The 19,273-nt window shown below is 42.8% G+C and overlaps 1 protein-coding gene across 2 annotated transcripts in view; it reads right to left on the reverse strand.

Moving 5' to 3' along the window:
• Window positions 1-19,273, reverse strand: part of madd (MAP-kinase activating death domain) — a 110,808-nt gene that overhangs the window by 49,725 nt on the left and 41,810 nt on the right. For both annotated transcript variants that reach the window (XM_080729874.1, XM_080729873.1), the window contains exons 9-16: window positions 19,042-19,226; window positions 17,008-17,243; window positions 15,603-15,759; window positions 13,313-13,416; window positions 12,014-12,222; window positions 10,892-11,226; window positions 9,507-9,649; window positions 6,594-6,695 (exon numbers count right to left, since the gene is read on the reverse strand). In XM_080729874.1, the coding sequence (XP_080586000.1) occupies window positions 6,594-6,695; window positions 9,507-9,649; window positions 10,892-11,226; window positions 12,014-12,222; window positions 13,313-13,416; window positions 15,603-15,759; window positions 17,008-17,243; window positions 19,042-19,226 (1,471 nt within the window). The remainder of the gene's footprint in view (window positions 1-6,593; window positions 6,696-9,506; window positions 9,650-10,891; window positions 11,227-12,013; window positions 12,223-13,312; window positions 13,417-15,602; window positions 15,760-17,007; window positions 17,244-19,041; window positions 19,227-19,273) is intronic.

Genomic DNA, 19,273 nt, shown 5'->3' on the forward strand with positions numbered 1-19,273 from the left:
TCAAAGCGGATTCCAGGGACTCTGTGGGTTCCTTTAGGAGGGTCTAAATTGACCCATACAAGTCTGTAACTCTGACAGTGTACAAATGGAACCAAATTAACTCGTCATTTGTACACTGTCAGAGTTAAGGGGAGACCTTGAAGTTTGAGAACCACCGATCTACTCTATAGGACTGCTACAGAGCTAAGACTGGAGAGGAGAGGAGAGCAGGTGGTACGGTATGTGAACCAGATGTTTGAAAAAGCTTCCACACATCAAACCATCACCACAATGTGAGAAGACACACACACACACACACACACACACACACACACACACACACACACACACACACACACACACACACACACACACACACACACACACACACACACCTAAGTAGGTCTACTTCTACTGATGCAGTGATACAAACTAATAGTGCTTCTAATGTTTGTTACTGAGGGACAGATGAAACAAGGATGACTCACACACACACGCGCACGCACACACACACACACACACACACACACACACACACACACACACACACACACAGGTCCAGCTGGCACCGAGGTTTGCGCATGACATTTTGGCAGCAAACGGCAGTGAGGTCAGATTAAGGGGACAGTGCAACTCCACCAATGATATCATGCACAGGAACGTATGGTGTAAAGAGATGAGAGGAAGACAGCAACACAACATGAAAAATCGCGCCAGGTGTCTTTCTCTTCTAAAAGGCTAAATGAGCACGATGCACAGCCCTGCAGCCAATAAACACTCTGGGCCTAACAGGGGTCCAGTAACTGTCGGGGTTGGGCCCATTGATTCACTCTAAATCAAAATCGTCTGTAAAAAGTGCCCTCTCCAGACCATGAATGCAGTTTTCACTATGGTGAGAGAAATGCAAATGCCCTCTTTTCCATGCCATACCTGGCTGAACGCAGCATTCAAGAGAATTACCGTGTCCAAATTCTCCTGAACTTGAATGCAGCATCTTATGTTGAAAGAATTGCCCTCTCTGTGTAGAAATCCATTCTGTATGTACACTACGTCTCCAGTAGGCTATTGACTTGATTATGCTTAGTTCAGTGTGGTATCGTTCAATATACGTGAATACACCGAAACGTGTCCGTGTTTGATGTGTCTGTCCGCGCCAGTGGTGGAAAAAAGTATCTGCGTTTAAATGTATCAATACTGCAATATAGAAATACTCTGTAAAGTCATGTATTCAAAATGTACTAGAGTAAAAGTACAAAAAGTATTGGTATTAAAATGTACATAAAATACCAAAAGTAGAAAGTACGCATTGTGCCGAATGTCTCATTTCAAAATTTCAAATGTATATAAATCATTTGAAAATAGCTCTACAAGCTCACAATGTGTCAAATTGCGACGTTTCGTCTATTTTCAAATGGCCAAAATGTATATAGAGCTGAAGTGGTTGATGTATGTTTTGTAATAATAATAAAAATCTGCAAAGTATCTAGTAACTAAAAGTACAATATTTGGGCCTGAGATGTAGAGGAGTAGAAGTAAAAGTATTGAAAATTGGAAATACTTCCTGCAGAGTCAGAGAACTGCACGTTCAGCGTGAAGGTTTGCAGCTTTAGGGTTAGTGTTGGTCTTAGGACAGGGGTTTTCAACGTTTTCAGGCCAAGGACCCCTTAGTCGAGAGAGTGAGATGAAGCAGGGACCCCCACAACCTTTTCATAGATTCCATATAGTTTCATTGTTTGACAGCACGGCGTCGGTCATCAGTGTATTTTAGATTCATGTAAATTTGTGTTTTCTGATATTTAACCACTTTAACCGTCAATACAATAAACTTGACCTTTCACTCTGTACTTAGTCTGCTCTTTCCCCTCTACACCAAAGTTCTTTGCCGAAACTACAAGCTCACAACAGCTCGAAGATCTGCTATTTTGGCTAAAGTTCTCAGAATATAGAAGCTGGGGTTCAAGTGGTTAAAATAAAAAAAGGGGAAAAGGCTTCTATCACCCCCTGTTGTAACTCTGAGGACCCCCTGTTGAAGACCCCTGTCTTAGGGTTTTACGCTAAGGGTTATCGTTTATGGTCAGGGTTAGGCTTAGAGTTAGGCGTCAAGGTTAATGTTGGCGTTAGGGTTAATGCTGGGTGTCGGTTCTAGAAATGCGGTTCTCAAGCATTTCTGGTGCAGTCTCCACCTCTGCAGGAATATAACTCTCTCCACTTTGGCTGAGAGAGGGAGAGATGATTTCACCTTAGAATGAGTGGAAACAGTTTTGTAAGCTTTTTTTTTTGGTGGAAAAGTGGAATATTATTTATCATCCCTTGACATGTCAAGTGCAAATACATGAATATATTTTTTTTAAATCAATCATCTCAATCACAAGCTAGTTTCAGTTGTTATGACGAGAGAAGCTTACTGTAGGATGTAATCTCATTTAGTAAAACAAAACGGTCATTAATGTACAGTTCCTATATGAAGTTTATGAAAGGCACATGCCAGCTTCATATTCCACAATGGATTTCTGACCAGATGCCTCCATTTAAAAAAACATCACTTTGCTTCTGTGGCCATGAGACCAGAACATTTTAGTAGCTACAACTTCAAGAACTATACTCAACCTACAGCATGTGGACCGCACAAACGTACGCATCACCTTGCGTACGATACTGACGTTCACATCCTTGGAGAGTACACTGCACTCAAACAATTTAGCCAACATTAGCTAACTCTGTAAGACTTGACAGCACAAAACACCTCCAAAAGATGTAGACCAAGTCATCTCTTGACCAGCAATCCAAACCAGAAGCAACACATGAACCTCTCTCTGCCTTTCCACTCAACACACATACTTTTAAATCAATGGTATAAATAGTGTGTGATTATTTCCTGTGCAATTTCAACCAATAATGACAAGCACCTGTCAAACCAGTGGTTCACAAAGTGGATTCCAGAGACTCTCTAGGTTCCTTTGAGGGGGTCTAAATTGACCCTTACCAGTCTGTAACTCTGACAGTATACAAATGGAACCAAATGGACCCTTATGCTGTCTGTCAGAGTTCAGGGAAGACCTTGACATTTTAAAGTTTGAGAACCACTGTGTCAAGCAGTCTCCCACAGGGGGCTATGGTTTCATTATGCTACATGGACACTAGAGGGCGGTGTTACTCTACAACAACTTAACTCTGCCAGAGGTAAAGTAGGAGCCCAACCCCGTTTTGTAAACAGTAGAAGGCCAACAGTGCAGTGACATAACAGTTAGTCATAAAGTCACTGTGTGCTTGGTGAAATGGTGAGAGAGGACTGACTCTGTGCTCTACTGGAAACGTGACGATACTGGGTGTCATCACGTCAGGTGACTGAGGCGATGATGATGAGGGACACACAAGGATGCTGGGAGATGTAGTTGTTGTTTTTTGTTTTTTTTTGGACTGGTTTGGAGAAGAGCATGCAGTTCAAAAGGGCAGAACCCACCTTCTCCGCTCCCCGGGCCGGCCTCAGAAATTATCTCCATTAGAGAATTTAGCCCAAATACTGCACACAAAACTTAGAATTAGTGCCGGGAAAGCAAGAGGGACACAGAGAGAGGGGACACCGGCCCAGACACAACCAATCTGAACAGAACATCCGCCTCTGAACATAAGAGACGTGCACACTGACTCAACTCAACATGGCAGCAAACAGGACAAAAAAGAAAAACTAAACTTGACATTGGTTCTCAAAGTGTCCGTGTGTCCAATCTTTGAATATATCACAGCTCTGTCAACAAAGAGAATATAATATTGTGTAAAAATGCGTTGGAACTTGGAAGCAGCATATGCCGTAGCATCCCAAATCATCATTGACTGCGGACATTTCACACTGGACTTCAAGCAACGACGTTTGACGTTTCTCTAATTGTTTTGAGTGGTCTTGTGTAGTGAGATATGGATTTTTGATTTTCATGAGCTGCCAGTATGCCATAAAAATCTAAATTAAAACAAAAAAGGGGGTTAGAAATTTTCACTGCAAGCGTAATGTATATAGAATATATGAAAGTAAAATAAAAATAAAAATACAGAATTATTGAAAATAATTAACTTTTCCACAATATTATAATTTTTTGAGAAAAGCTTTCAAAGCGAGGGCGTCCGTGGCCAAATGCACATCGCATAATTTTGGGGCTGCTTGACATGAACATGTTTGAGAACCACTGATATAGAGGTTGACACACAGAAAGACAGAGACAGGGCAACAGTATGTATTATGAGGCCTTGTTCAGAGTGGCAGCCCAGATCAGATCTATGGCCGATCCAAATTGGAATCAGATTGTTTTTGACCAGCGGGAAAAGAAACCTAAAAAAACTAAAAACAAAATAAAAACATGGAAACTGGTATTATGGAAATCAGATTTGAACCACACATTCTGAGGTGGTTTGAAATGTGATTCTCATGTGGTTTCTAAAGATGTCTCAGTCTGGACACTCACAAGTCACGACACCGAAGCCTGGTTTATACTTTGTCGCATGGCAGTCTCACTCAACAGAAAATAGGCAATCTACGAGCACCCGGCGCGTACGTTGCATCGCGACACGTCGGGAGCTTGTAGAAAGGCTTGCGAAAGGCCGCCGTGCGACGAGAGTATAAGTTCACGCCCACGTTGCTGCTTCATTACCACAGCAACCAATGTAGCCGATGTCTGCATACACAAATCTGATCACTTGTGTCAAAATGTGTCTAAATGTGTGTATCGCAGATCATCAAAACGACTCCACCAGTCACACATACAGGAATGTCAAGGGTACAGTAGGAAATGGCAAGGTTACAGGGCTTGGAGGGCTAATGGCAAGGCGGCAAGGCTACAGAGAGGATGGCAAGGGCACGGAGGGAAATGGCAAGGCTACAGATGTAATGGCAAGGATGCAGAAGTAATGACAATGGTAAAGAAGACATGACAAGGATGCTTAAGTAACGGCAAAGGGTAGAGAGGTAATGGCAAGGCTACAGAGGAAATGGCAAGTGCACACAAGGTACAGTAATGGCAAGATTACAGAAGTATTAATGCAGGTATATCATCTATCTTAGCCCTATAGGCTAAGGATTAGGGGATAAGATAGCTGTGGGTCAACAACAGCTAGTAGCAAAGAGCAGAACACACTATCCACACCAGATGGAACATACCCGGGCTGTCTGGGTCTTCTGAACAACAAAGACAAAACAACACATCCATGGTATCAACGGAACAGACGTGTCTCTATGGCAGCTATTCCAACGTGAGCTATTGAGTTAACGATGCCATGATCTGCTGCTCCTTTTTTCTCTCAAGGCGAACCAATCGGCTTTCATGTGCAACATGAAACATGTTAGCCGAGGCAAAACCCCAACAGACTTCACATTATCACATAAATCACGTATGTTGATCAAAATATGGAAAACAATGTCTTAAATATTTGAATAGAATGTTTCAAAAATAGGCAATCTACAAGCTCACAATCTATATAAAATAAAGTTTAGTTGGTGCATTTTATCGTTACTCTTGTATTAAATAATTAAAGTAAAATGCTCTTTTCGCATATTTATGTTTAATAATATATTTTTTAATAATATACGTTTTCAAACTGATTTTAAAATGCACTTTTTCAACAAAATGTCAATCAGAACATTACTAATTAGTGGTCTAGGACTCTATTTGGCATAGAATTTGGCATAGGTCAGTTTCTAAAAGACACATGTGAAGTCTGTTGGAGGTGACTTTCCCTTTTAAGACTTGAGAGAAAAACCCAACGTTCATACATCCTCAATATCCTCCTTTATAATAGTGCCATAATTATCAGTTTGGCAGTCCAGAGGAAAGGAAGACAGGCTTAAAAGAAAAGAAAAGAAAATACTCATAAAAAAATACTTCAGTCCAGAGGGAAGGAAGTCAGGCTTAAAAGAAGAGAAAAATACTAATAAAAACACTTCTACAAACCTGCTTGCTCCATTTCCTCCTCAACATCAAAATCAAAATATTCTTTAAAAATTTAGAAGAAAAAAAAAAGGAAGAAAAACACCCAATAAATATACCAACATTTAAAAAGTCCAAACTGAAAACACATTAAATGTAGTGCTCTCCTAAAACTCTGCTTACATATAAGATATAGATAATTATTATAGATTTTTTTTTATAATATATAAGATATAGATTATTAGATATAGATTATAAAAATAATTCTCACAATCTAAATGAGCATTAAAACTATGTAGGAGATGATGAGAGCTACATTCTAGAATACTTGAAATTATTAAAAAAGAAAACTTAATGTGATCCATGAAGAATGGCCTTTTCTCCAACCTTGAACTTTCGTTTGATCCCTGCTTTAACTAACCAATTAAACCCTATATGCTTACTGTAAGTTGACCAGAGTCCACTCTATGCTTCGACAAAAATAGCTGATCTACAAGCTCACAATGCATATAACATCTATGTTTACAGAAAAGGGACGCTAGGGTTAACTTGCGTGATAAAAATTAATAATTAATAAATTACACCCCACGAGCAGCAGATGACAGAATGACATGATGGGACAATAATAATAATAATATTAATAATAATAATAATAACAATGACAGCAGATCAAAAGGTAGTCGGGACGGGCGTGCTTTGTACCTTTAAGGCTGGGGAAGGGCGTGGCTTTCTCCCTCGCCGCTTTGTTGGGTATAGCTAGGTTGGACAAACTGAAACTAGTGCCATGGTTCTTGTACAGATTACCTGTGTTTGATTATCACAAATCATAGAGATGATTACAAATCAGAGATGATTAGAATCAAAATGAGTGATCAGAAAAAGACAAACAAAAAACAAACATATCATCGCTGTCGGGCAGAACAAACACTTTTTTTTTTCTTTTTCCTACTGAATGAATGCCCTACTCTATAAATGTTTTGTCTTATGACGGTGTCGCTGAAAGTTAGTTTGTAGATCTCAAATATTTATGGATTTGCTCAATATTATTGAGCAAATCCAAAGTCCTGAAAAGTACGTTTTGTACAAGGTTTCCACCTGAAAGCGACCATATCGTCACTGTCGGGCAGAAACCTCGTATCTCCAAGTTTCAAATTTGTACATGTTAAAGCAAAGCCCTGCTTCATCACACAAGGCCGTCACACAAAAGTAGTGAAAACAGCTGATCTACAAGCACACAACGCCTCGCACCGCGAGGCGTTGTGTGCTTGTAGATCGGCTGTTTTCACTAGTTTAAATCATTTTAAAAATGATGAATACAAAACAAACGGTTTTGGACATACAAGGTTTCCACCCGACAACGACCATATGCTAATTAAACACATGACTGCGCGCGAGCCATTCCCAAGCCAGTCCAGCTAAAAAACCACCCACAATCGTAGGCTATGATAAGATATGACATTTAAATTTAGTTTAGTTTAGCCTTTTGAATGAAATGTAATTTTGTTTTAGTCCTATTTTAGTCATCGAAAAGTTGGTTTTAGTCTAGTTCTTGTCGACTAAATATCATACGATTTTAGTAGAGTAAATTTGCAGTTGATTTAGTCGTAATGGCTGAGCTTAAACTTGGTTTCACGCTGACAATAGCGTCGAGTGAACCAAACGAGTGCTCTATCCCTCCCTAGTCCCTCCCACACTACTGGCTTGGGAATGGCTAATATGCAGATTAATGAACACACTTCAAAGCATTAATGCAAAGCTGCTACAAGGCAAAAGAAAAAAATGAGTTGTTGCAGTGGCTCCTGAACTGCGGCTGTATCATCATAACCACCATGCAATGCAGAGCCAAACTCCATTTGGATCCATCAGTTTATTGACTGACAACTTTAATGGCAATACACACAATTATGCATAAACATATTTTGTAGGATAAAACACAATAATTGCTCGAGAGAGCTTATTTCCGCTGGATGCCTTTAAATGTGGATCTAACGATAAAACGTTTGCGATTATGAATTACTTATGAGAGGTACCATTTTGGTAAACGGTTAAACAACCTTGGGTTTAGGGATTAAGTTACAGATGGGTAGGTGTAGTTAGGTGTGGTCTGGTTATGATCAGGGTAGAGTCAACTGTTTGCCCCAGCTACACTGCATCTGAGACACGTTGTCAGCTCATAGATTATAGACAAATTTTGTCTCGGCGCGCTTAAGGCTATGGAAGGGAGCTGGCTAATGAGATTGCGGTTTGATCTCAAGCTGGTAGAAACCGGGTACCAGGCTGGGTTCAGGAGCCACTGCCAATAAATGATTGGCGGCACAAAAGCACAAACTCTTCAGTAACGTTGCAGGTTTGGCTGGGTATTTACTGTATCAGTGGCTCTCAAACCTGGGGTGAGGGAGGTTCCAAATGGACCCTTATAGGGTTGTAACAAATGTGGATCCAAACCACAGGTCTGTGTACAAATGGAGCTAAGTCCAACCTTATCCGACGGATACGGGTCCATTTGGTCCCATTTGTACACTGTCAGGGGTTTTATGGGGGTCCTTGAAATTAAAACGTTTGAGAACCACTGGCGTAATAACACAGTTTGTGGCCAATAGACCTTATTCACATCGCGGCCATCTTGGATCACATGACCACATGGGGTGGCAGCCTGCATTACAAACCATTGTAAACAATGGAGCGATGGTCCCAAAATATGAGTTCTGGTCAACCAATTTCTTTTGACCAAATCGACAAATTGGCAGATGACAACATCAACATCCCCAAAAGGATTAAATAGAAGGGTACATCCACAATATTCATGGCAGTTGGGTTCAATGTTACTCTGTACAAACACTTGCTACAGTATCTGTGCAGATTACGTGGTTGCTCTGCCATCATATTAACTTACTGTATTGTGATTTTGCATATTAATCAGGAACAATCTAACAACAAATAGTTAATACGATGGCGGAGCAAGCACTGGACAGATATCAAGTCTTTGTACACATTAAGGTTGCAACCTAACTTGAATATCGTTACGGTGGATGTAATCAATCCAGTTACTGTAGCGCTTCTATTTAATCTTTTTGGGGATGTTGAAGTTATCATCTGCCCATTTGTCAATTTGGTCAAAAGTAATTGGTTGAACAGAACTCATATTTTGGGGCCATCGCTCCATTGTTCACAATGGTTTGTAATGCAGGCTGCCACCCCATGTGGTCATGTGATCCAAGATGGCCGCGGTGTGAATAAGGTCTATTCTGCACAATAGACACAATCACATGAAAAGTTCTCGCCTAAAAGAATCACGCCGTGAGTTTGTGAGAACAGGCAGGTTAGCTGCGTTTTTCTATTGGGTTATATCGTTAAAGACAACGTGAAGAAACAAACAAAATGTGTTATGTGTAAATAAGATTTAATTTGATTGGGTTTTTAAGAAAATCAAACGTTTTCCCTCGTTGAAGGCAAACACAACGTGGCCTGGCGTTATCAGCGCATTCATCTAAATGTACACACTGGTTCATCAGCCTAACGTCACATCATAACCTAAGGCAACGTCACGGAAACTAACGCAAAGCAACGTCGCGTAAAGCAACGCCACGTAAGCGTATTGCATTTCATGGTACTCACTGGCAAAGTTCATCAGGCCCCCGAAGCCGTCGCCGCTGTTGTTGGAGATGGTGGAGTTGGGGGAGCTGTTGTGGTCGTCTCCTCCCTCTCCGTCCTCCTCCCCGGGCAGCCTCAAGCTGCTGGGGCGCAGAGGCCGCTGGGCTCTGGAACGCCACCACAAAATACACCCCAGTTATGCAACGATCACTGGAACATCACCACCACAAAAACACCTCGTTTATGCCTACAGTATTTGCCTATTCGCATTTAAGTGTGAAGCTCTTTGTGCGTTCTTGGTGTGATGCTTCAAACCTGCTTCGAACAAAAAGTAGAGGTATAAAATAATGCCCCATTATTATTGTGTGTGAGTGTGTACCATTGTTTCCTTTACTTTACTTTATTTGTTTATTTAGACGGGACAATGCATATTAACACATTGCCTGCCAAGGGTTAAAAAGAAATCTATCTAAGAAATGTCAGGCTTTTTACAAAAAAATAAATTGAAAATAAAAAAAAAATTAAACATTTTTTGAAAAAAAATAAGCTCTCAGAAGATGTCCATTGCCCCCTTGCAGTTGGCAGAAACATATAATCAACCCCAAGAAAAATCCATTTTTAGATTAACACACACAAACAATTACAGCATGTGGATGGCAGCCATTTTGGCAGCCATCTTGAAGAAGGTGTGCAGAAAGCTGATTACATGAATTAATTTTTTATATTTTTTTATCAGCATCACAGGCTACCAGGAGAGCAGTGAACACATTGCTGTATCATATATTAGTGAACAGTGCCCCCCAGTGGCCAAAAATGGTAGAACGTACAGTAACGTGTAAGGCGGTAGATAGCTGGGCAAAATAGAACGTTTATAAACGTGTAGGGCGGCAGATGTGTTAATGAACACTACATAGAAGCAATGTAAATACACCGGAATTAGCAAGAATGCAAAATTTCGTCTGTAGTCCCCACATGAAGACAAAACAACACATACCAACAAACAGTAACCCTACATTAGGAGAGGGTGTTTAAAAACATACATACAAATACTATTTCTCCTGTAACCAAGAAAACAACGTTTCCCGTTGCAATTGGCACATTTCACCCAGGTTTTTTCATCTCACTCACGTCACATTGTCTGCTGACCTCGCTCAGCAACAAAATAAACAGATAATAAACAAAAAATAAAATAAAACAATTCACAGGAGGCAAGCAGTGATCACCCCATGATGTGCACTGCAATGTAGTTTCAAATGCACTACATTGCAGGCGCTTTTTGAGAGTGAAAAAATAAGAAGACACGTGTGACATGTGTGATCTGGGCAGCTTGCCCCAGGAAATGTGCCAATCTCAACAGGAAACAACGGTATGTGCGTGTGTGTAGGTGCGTGTGCGTGCGTTTGACTCACTTGTTGCCGTTCTGGCCCAGGCTCTGGTTGAAGCGAGGCGTGTAGGTCTCCACGTGCTCCTCTGCGTCGGGGTCGTCCTCGGTGGGGAAGCCGTACTGGGGCTCAAAGTAAGGGTTGTCGTACTCTGGCTTCCTTCCTCCCGGCTCCAGCATGGTGGTGGTGCTGGTGGTGGAGGAGGAGGTGGTGGTGGTGGTGGAGGTGGGGGCAGCAGCAGAGGGGACGGGGGCTCTGGGGCAGAAGGGCGGCTGGCTGCCCCCCACCACCGGTCCTGGGACAGGGTTCTGTAAGGCGGCGTTGGGCGAAGCCTGGATTTCGCCCGGCTCCACAGCCTGCTCCTGTTAAGACCAAAACCACACTCTGTTCAGCGGTGGTTTAAAAGCAGTGTTTCTCAAACGTTCAAATGTCAAAATAGCCGATCTACAAGCTTGTTAGCTTGTAGATCGGCTATTTTCAGAGCGCAAAACCCGAGCGCATCATAGCTTAGTTTTTATTTAGTTCTTATTTTGTTTTCGTCGAAAAAAGGTATTCGACGAACATTTTTCGTGATAGTTTTAGTAGACAAAATAAACACTAAAGGTATTTGCACATTGCTGTGTTTTTTCGGGTGAATATCGGAGCGAACTTCAGAGCACAGAAATAAAAAAATCAAACCTCGGTTCGAAGTGGAGCGGTGAATCTGTGTGTGTGTGTGTGTGTGTGTGTGTGTGTGTGTGTGTGTGTGTGTGTGTGTGTGTGTGTGTGTTGTGCCTGCACAACAGCGCCCCTCCTTTAACTAATGTGGCCACTCAAGGTATTGCCAGGCTACAGACATACCCAGCCAGCCAGCCAGCCAGCCAGCCACATAGCCAGCCAGCCACAGACATACCTGTCTATTGGGAGCGCTTTCACCGCTCCAAAAAAATCTACCTCACGTTATGTCAATCACGTTTGCACACTGCCTCCCGTTTCGTATTTATTTTCGGACCAGGGCTGATTTTTTTTCCGATTTTCTCAACAGTCACCACTGGGTCCCTTGCTCACTCTCTCTCTCTCCTTGGCCTGAATTTTTTTTTTGCGGATTTCGGATTTCCAAAACGCAAGGGAAAAACGCAGCAGTGTGCAACCAGCTTAAGGTGAACATACGTGGTTGACTCCCTGGATGACGGTGCTGGGACTGGAGCTGGCCGTGGTGCTGGAGCTGGAGCGGAGAGGCTGTCCATCCGAGGACTCGGCGGCTCCCTCGGCGCCCCCTGCTGGCCCGTCGGGGACAGGGCCGTCCCGGAACTCCTGGAAGTCCTGGAACTCCACCTCGCTGGCGTCCCCCAGGGCAGCGTGGGTGGGCTTCTCCAAGTCTAAAAGGTGTTGGTGTTGACATGTCGACGGTGATGAGAACACGACACCACATTATAAGAGCATTTTTTTTAAATGATGTATATCGTTGCTGTCGGGTGGAAACCTTGTATGTCCAAAACCGTTTGTTTTAAAAATGTGATTTAAACTAGTGAAAATAGCAGATCTACAAGCTTGTGGATCTGCTATTTTCACTAGTTTTGTGTGACAGTCTTGTATGATGAAGCAGGGCTTTACTTTACGAAAGAACGTACACATTTGAAACTTGGAGATACAACGTTTCTGCCCGACAGTGACGATGTGCATGTTCCCAAATACTTAACAGATGTAAAAGTTTGATGTTTTACTATTTATGATTCTAAACCTCTTGAGAAATTTGCAGATTGGGGATCTGATCTAACCTTTGCTCTAATACTCTTATAAAAGGCGTAAAAGGCTTTGTGGCAGTAAAATAGTTAAAATAACTGAATCCAAATGGCTGAAATCAGTCAGTGGGCGTCTGAGAGCTGTGATCCACGGATGCTGTTCATGGGTCTGGGTGCCACAGACAGAGGAGTTCCTTACTTGCAGTGTTGATTTCGTCGACTAAAACTATGACGACAAATGTTTGTCGACTGTGTTTTTTTCACTGACGGAAACTAAACAAAAACTAAACAAAAACTAAGCTGTGGTGACTAAAACTAAGACTAAATATATTGACAATTTCGTCAACAAAATCAAAACTAGACTAAAACGTTAGGGAGGGACTAGTGGAGAGGAGAGTAATTTTATGATTGGTTGCTCTCAGGTGTTGCATGCTGAAAATAGCCGATCTACAAGCTCACAATGTTGTGAGCTTGTAGATCTGCTATTTTAAGCACACAACCAAGTGTAAAATCAGTCATTACGATGCTATCAAGGCCTGCCAAAATACATTTTAGTTGACTAAATCAGACTTTAGTCGCCTAAAATCTTAAAAATAAAAAATAAAAATAAAAATAAAATTGACTAAAACTAACAATTTTCAGGTGACTAAATTATGACTCAAACTAAATGACATTTTATTCAGAAGACTATGAATTACAATTTGCTGTCAAAAACAACACTGCTTACTTGGAGTGTCTCCCTGGATGTCTCCTTGGATCATCTCACTCACAAGGTCCCCGAGCGAAGAGTAGGAGGAGCTGGAGTCGTCGTACCCCTCGCTGTCGCTGCCACTGTCGCCCGTGAACAAGACAAGAAAATAAAACTACAGATGACATATCCACCATCATACAACTGACTAGGGCTGTCACGATTAGGACATTTTACATGATGATTAATTATTGTCACTCAAATAATTGCGATTAACGATTTAATTGTGTTTTCATCGTTAACAATTACATTTCTGTTTGGCTTTTAGGCTTTGAAGTTAAACATGGCAGATATGACACACTAAATATACAAAGAAATAACTGACATATTTGACAACTTTATATTTGAAAAAGAACATTGATAGTGGAAATAGTGATGCGACGCGTTGTGAGCTTGTAGATCTGCTATTTCCACTATTTTTGAAAATGTTTGAAAAAACATTTTTCAACATGTAAACGATTATGACGATTATGTCAAATAATTGTGATTATGTCAAATAATTGCCATTTAGACGATATATGTAATAATTGTGACAGGCCTACAACTGAGCAGAGTGAGATTTGAGAACTAGAACATGGCTTCATAGGAATCAAACACACTCCCTTTTAAAAAAGGACCATAGCCAGTGTTCTGACACGATTAGCTTATTGATTACGACTCGCTGTGCAGTGTGCACTTGACATTTCCGCCAAATTGTTTTCTAAAGCGCGACATGGTTTGTTTGGCCATCGAGGAAGTAGCAAGTGTTCTCTGTCGATTTTCAGTGCCATATGAAAATCTAATTTACACGGACAAGACACTTGCTTGCAATTTAATTCATGTTAAACATGTGGATATATATATATGTAAGCAATTCAAATGTAATTGCCTTCTCCACTGCTCAGTGATGATTAGTCAAAATCCACTCAATTATTTATCTCTGTTACATTTTGCTGACCTTTAAGACAGTGGTTCTCAATGTGGTGTCTGGGGACCCCCGGGGGTCCTTGAGGGTTCCCCCAGCTAACAGTAAATTATTCATAGTTCAAATGGACCCTTAAAGGTCTGTAACTGCAAAGGTTTGCAGTGGAGACTGGGTTCCCAGAGATTTAACCGTTTTAGTGCCAGCCCCTAGAGGGCGCCAAAGAATGCCAGGGTTTGTCCCATAGGCGAGCGTATTAGCATCCGGGGACTCACGTTGCAGTGACGCGCGTGCTCACGTTCGTGCACGTCATGGAAAGGTCCCGGATGAAAATGGCTACAGAATAGCTATTAGCATTTTGTCATTTAAAAGATCATTTTTAGGCGATTTCGCCGTAAATAAACCTCGCGCCACATCCCTAAAAACACAATCCAGAGATATGGGCCTCCAAAGATGTGGTTTTTCATTGGATTCGGCGGCGATTCGCGGCAACGTTCGCGGCTAACGGCCGGCCGGGGGGCGCCCGGATTTCGAACACTGGATTGAAAATTTAGGCCCAGGCTTCAGAAGGCCTCGGATCATTTTATTCATTTCATTAAAAAAGCCGAACACACTGGACGTCGTTCCGGAAGCGGCGCTGAACATTCAGTGAACATTGGGGGGCTCAAAAATGTAGTTTAAACCATTTTTAATGGAATATATCGTCGGACCATGTAAAATGGCTAGCTGGCTAGCGTAGGACGAGCCAGGACCACCCACGACTCTACAAGCAGCTCAGGGTAAGTCAATTAATAAAAAAAAAGAATGTATTGGATTGAAATAAAGCTGAACATGTTCGGGTTAGGCACAGAATGAGTTAACAAAGGATTACGTCCGTGGATGTCATTTTAGATTTTAGGGTTGGCTATAGCAGACATACAATGTATTCATTCATACAATATCTGGATCCGAGATGTAGTGTAATGGAACTGAAAGTACTGGAAATTGGAAATACTCAAGTAAAGTACAAATACCTCAAAATTGTACTTAAGTACAGTACTTGAGTAAATATACTTAGTTACAGTACTTTGCAGCACTGGAAGTTAGAATATCGTCGTTGTCGGGTGAAAAACCGTTGGTTTTGCATTTATCATTTTAAAAATGGTTTAAACTAGTGAAAACAGCCGATCTACAAGCGCACAACGCCTCGCGGGCTGTTTTCACTACTTGTGTGCGACGGCCTTGTATGATGAAGCAGGGCTTTACTTTGCGAAAGAACGTACAAATTTGAAACTTGGAGATACGAGGTTTCCACCCGACAATGACAAAATGGAGATAAGAGGTTTCGGCCCTGACGGCAATGATGAGGGTTCCTTCCTTCCTTCCTACCTGTCGCTGGGGTCCGAGTCGTTCTGCTCGTCCTCCAGGGGTCCGCTGAGCGCCTCGGCCAGCTGGGAGCTCCCATCGTACACTCTGTAGAAGACAGGCTGCAGCTGGTGGGCGTACCACTTGGGCTTGTCCCCGATCAGAGACGGGTCGTACACGCCTGGAAATCATTAGAGAGCACGCCGACATTAGAGAGGTGGTGCCATAAGTTGTGTTCTTTTTCTGTTTTGTATGTGTCTATGGAGTTAACGTTACTCGAATAGACCCCCGGGTGTGGTTATAATATGCAAATATGTCTTCACTGTGTATTTTTGGTTTCTTCCTGAAAGCCTCAAAAAGGCCCAATCGAAATACACCACTTTAATTACTCAATAAAATCATCCCCTCCCCTTCTGTGGGTGTGGCTAACTTCAGTTGGGTCACCACCCACCTGAAAACCAGGTATGCTTAACTCAGCGGGTGCCCACGCATCAAACTCTTTGATGTCGCTGGAGGCCCACGACGTGTTTGCCGCGTTTACTGTATTTACAGTATTAACTTTAAATCTCACCGTAAGGTCGGGGCTACGCCTGGATGCAGCCCATTCACAGCGGGTTTTCTCCATATAATCCAATGCATTTCCCCATCTTTAAAGCCCTTTATCTCTGATGTTTGTTTTATGGCTAAAACTGTGGCCGGCTGCGGCAAAATGACCAACTTTTGATCGGCAATGAACAGCTATGATCAACACTGGCCCATACAGTAAGTTACACAACAACATCCTGTCTGCGGTCATGTGACCAAGTGACGTCATGACGCATGCATTGACGCAGCAGGGCCGTATTCAATAGAATGGTGGTGGGCCTGGGCATCGAGAGGGGATAAATGGGGCTCAATCTAGGGGCACCCAATATGTTAATGAAATAAAACATAACATAACTTTCTGTATACATTTTATTGATAATAATAATAATAATAATAATAATGTTCATGCAAGTATATCATAATACCTGATGATCATGTTTTAGGGGTAAAAAACATCACAGCACCCTGTTTTTAAGAGCCAGACCCATGGGCTTTTCAAACCTGCGACTTGCTGCGACTTGCTGCCAGACTCGTTAGAGTCTATATGTGGTAGATACGCCTTAACCACTAGGCCAGTAGCACCCATTATTTGATTTTTTTGTATTTGGACATGATGAAGCCAATACCAACATGTCCCAATGTTTTAACTATCTTCAAACTGGCGTGATGATTTTGGAGAATCCTGGACCACCGATTACTCTTAAATTACTTTTAAATGTTCGCCTACAAGAACATTGGCTAAAATAGGGACACAACGTGGATACAAATACAGGGACTGGCTGTATACTTGCCGATACCGGTGCAGTCAAAACAAGTCAACTAAAGGCCGATGACGGCTCCTTACTGTTATGTATCCTCTGAAAGGCCAGGTTGGAGGGGTTGAGAGCCCACTCCCCGTAGAACTCCACCGCCTGGGTGTGAGAGAGCTTCTCGGCGAAGGAGGAGCGGCGGGGTCGAGAGGCCAGGAAGGAGGTGGCCTGGAAGGCCACCACGGGCCGGGGGAAGAGACGCAGGGTGCGGGTGTGCATCTGGAAACCCTGGAGAACGTTGGGCGAGTTGAAGAACCGCACCATGGCCACCCTGGGAGAACAAAAGGACAAGCTCATTCACGTGTTCTGTCATTTTGTTTGCTTTCTATGATAACACAGTGTTTCTCAAACCTTTACATTTCAAGGTCTCCCCTTAACTCTGACAGTGTAAAAATGGAACCAAATGGACCCATAACCAAATGGGTCCCTTTGGTTCCATTTGTACACTGTTAGAGTTACAGACGTGTAAGGGTCCATTTAGACCACCCCAAAAGGAACCTACAGAGTCCATGGAATCCACTGCTATAATACAGATATATACCATATTATGTATCTGCAATCTGGAATAGTCATGTCCAAGCCTCATGACCTGAACCCAGATGCCAGGCCCGTGAGAGAAAACGTATGCTGCATACACTGAGCTAATACAGACAGGATACAGGATGAATTGCGACCAACTACAGGCACTGCAGTCGTTATTCAACTATTTTACTAGATAGATAGATACCTTTATTATCCCAAGGGGGAAATTCAGCTAGGCTTTTTTATTTATTGTCTGTTCCCTGCCAAAAAAGAAAGAAAAAAAGCGGCTGCAAATCTCCATTACAAAGAGATAGCAGGGGGAGTGTGCCTCGCTTTTCACCCAAAATCAACAAGGAAGGTGAGAAAGTTGATCCAGGACCTCAAAAACGACACAAACGTGTCTGTATTTTGTCTGTGAGGCACAACACTTCAGGGCAGGCAATGTGGTTGATGTGGGGGGGTCACGGCCTAAAAAGTCTTGAGGACCCCTGGTATAGAGCATTAACAAATTCATCCACCAGGGGCATTGACCAGTAAGACTCCCTAATCGGGAGATAAGCGACCGTAGGTGGCTTATCTCCACAAATAGGGCAAAAATTTGTTTTTCCAAAATCTTCCTGATCCATGTTGATGACATGAGTGTAGACATGCTGTGTAGTGATATTCGTGATTTTAGGGCAAAAACTGTAGGAGCAGTGTCCAAAAATGTGTTTTAAAAATCGGCCTGAAGGTGGCGCTACAATAGGGCCATGTGAGAAATGAGGGGTGGGGTCTCCGTGTTGCCTTGGCGGACGAATAGGTACCGGCCCCGGCTCTCCCAGACGCTCCTAGCCCGAGTTACGGCATTTTATGTGCGCTGCAGTGGCAGGGGGTCCTCCACTGGGGGCGCCACCACTTTTGCATCCGTTCTGGAGCACCAGGAGTTGGTGGTCCCCGGGAATTCCCCGTGAGCAGCCCCGTTGGGGTGGTCATTTGGTCATTTTTGCACATTTGGTCATTTTTTACATCTGGGGGTCCCCCAGGGACCTGGGGGTCCCTGGGGCTCCGGGGGTCCTTGGAGGTTGTAGTTTGGCAGTCAAGGAGTGTGTGTGCAAAATTTGGCATGGATGGGGGCAACGGTTGTGGAGATATGAGCAGGGCAAAAGTGTGACGGACGGACGGACGGACGGACTGACTCACTCACTCACTCACTCACCCACGGACAGCCGGTGGAGGTTTCTACAGTAAGTAGCTCCCTACGGTCGCAATAAACTAATTCTTATGTCTTCCTATCTAGCCAAGCTTTATAAACTATATATTTTTTAAGAAGAAAAAAAAAAAAAGCGAATATTCAACTTCGGTGAACAATGTCGAATAGTGACTTTGGTATTCGAATATTTGAATATTTGGTGAATGCCCTACCATACAGATCGGTCAAAATAATTGGAATGTTATTCAAAAGACTATGACAGAAACTAAATCAAGATTTGCTGCCAAAACGATCACTGCTAAGTGAGGTGCAGTGTGTTGAGGTCTTGCTAAGTGAGGTGCAGTGTGTGAGGTCTTACCTGGTGGCCACGTCCACAGAGTCCACGTCGTTGCCGTAGATGAGGGGGTTGAACTCGGTGGAGGACGGAGAGGCCTTGTTGTCCCGTCCCGGCGGGAGCAGCGGGATCTCCGGGTGTCCCTGGCTCTCCTGGAGCTTCTCCAGGTTGAGGATGGGCTGCGTGTTCAGGCTCATGCTGGCCAAGGCCTGCGGTCACACAGTCACAACACACACCCACACAACGCTTAGCCCAG

Source organism: Nannobrachium achirus (genome assembly GCF_963921795.1).
Source record: "Nannobrachium achirus genome assembly, chromosome: 7".
Classification (NCBI taxonomy): domain Eukaryota; kingdom Metazoa; phylum Chordata; class Actinopteri; order Myctophiformes; family Myctophidae; genus Nannobrachium; species Nannobrachium achirus.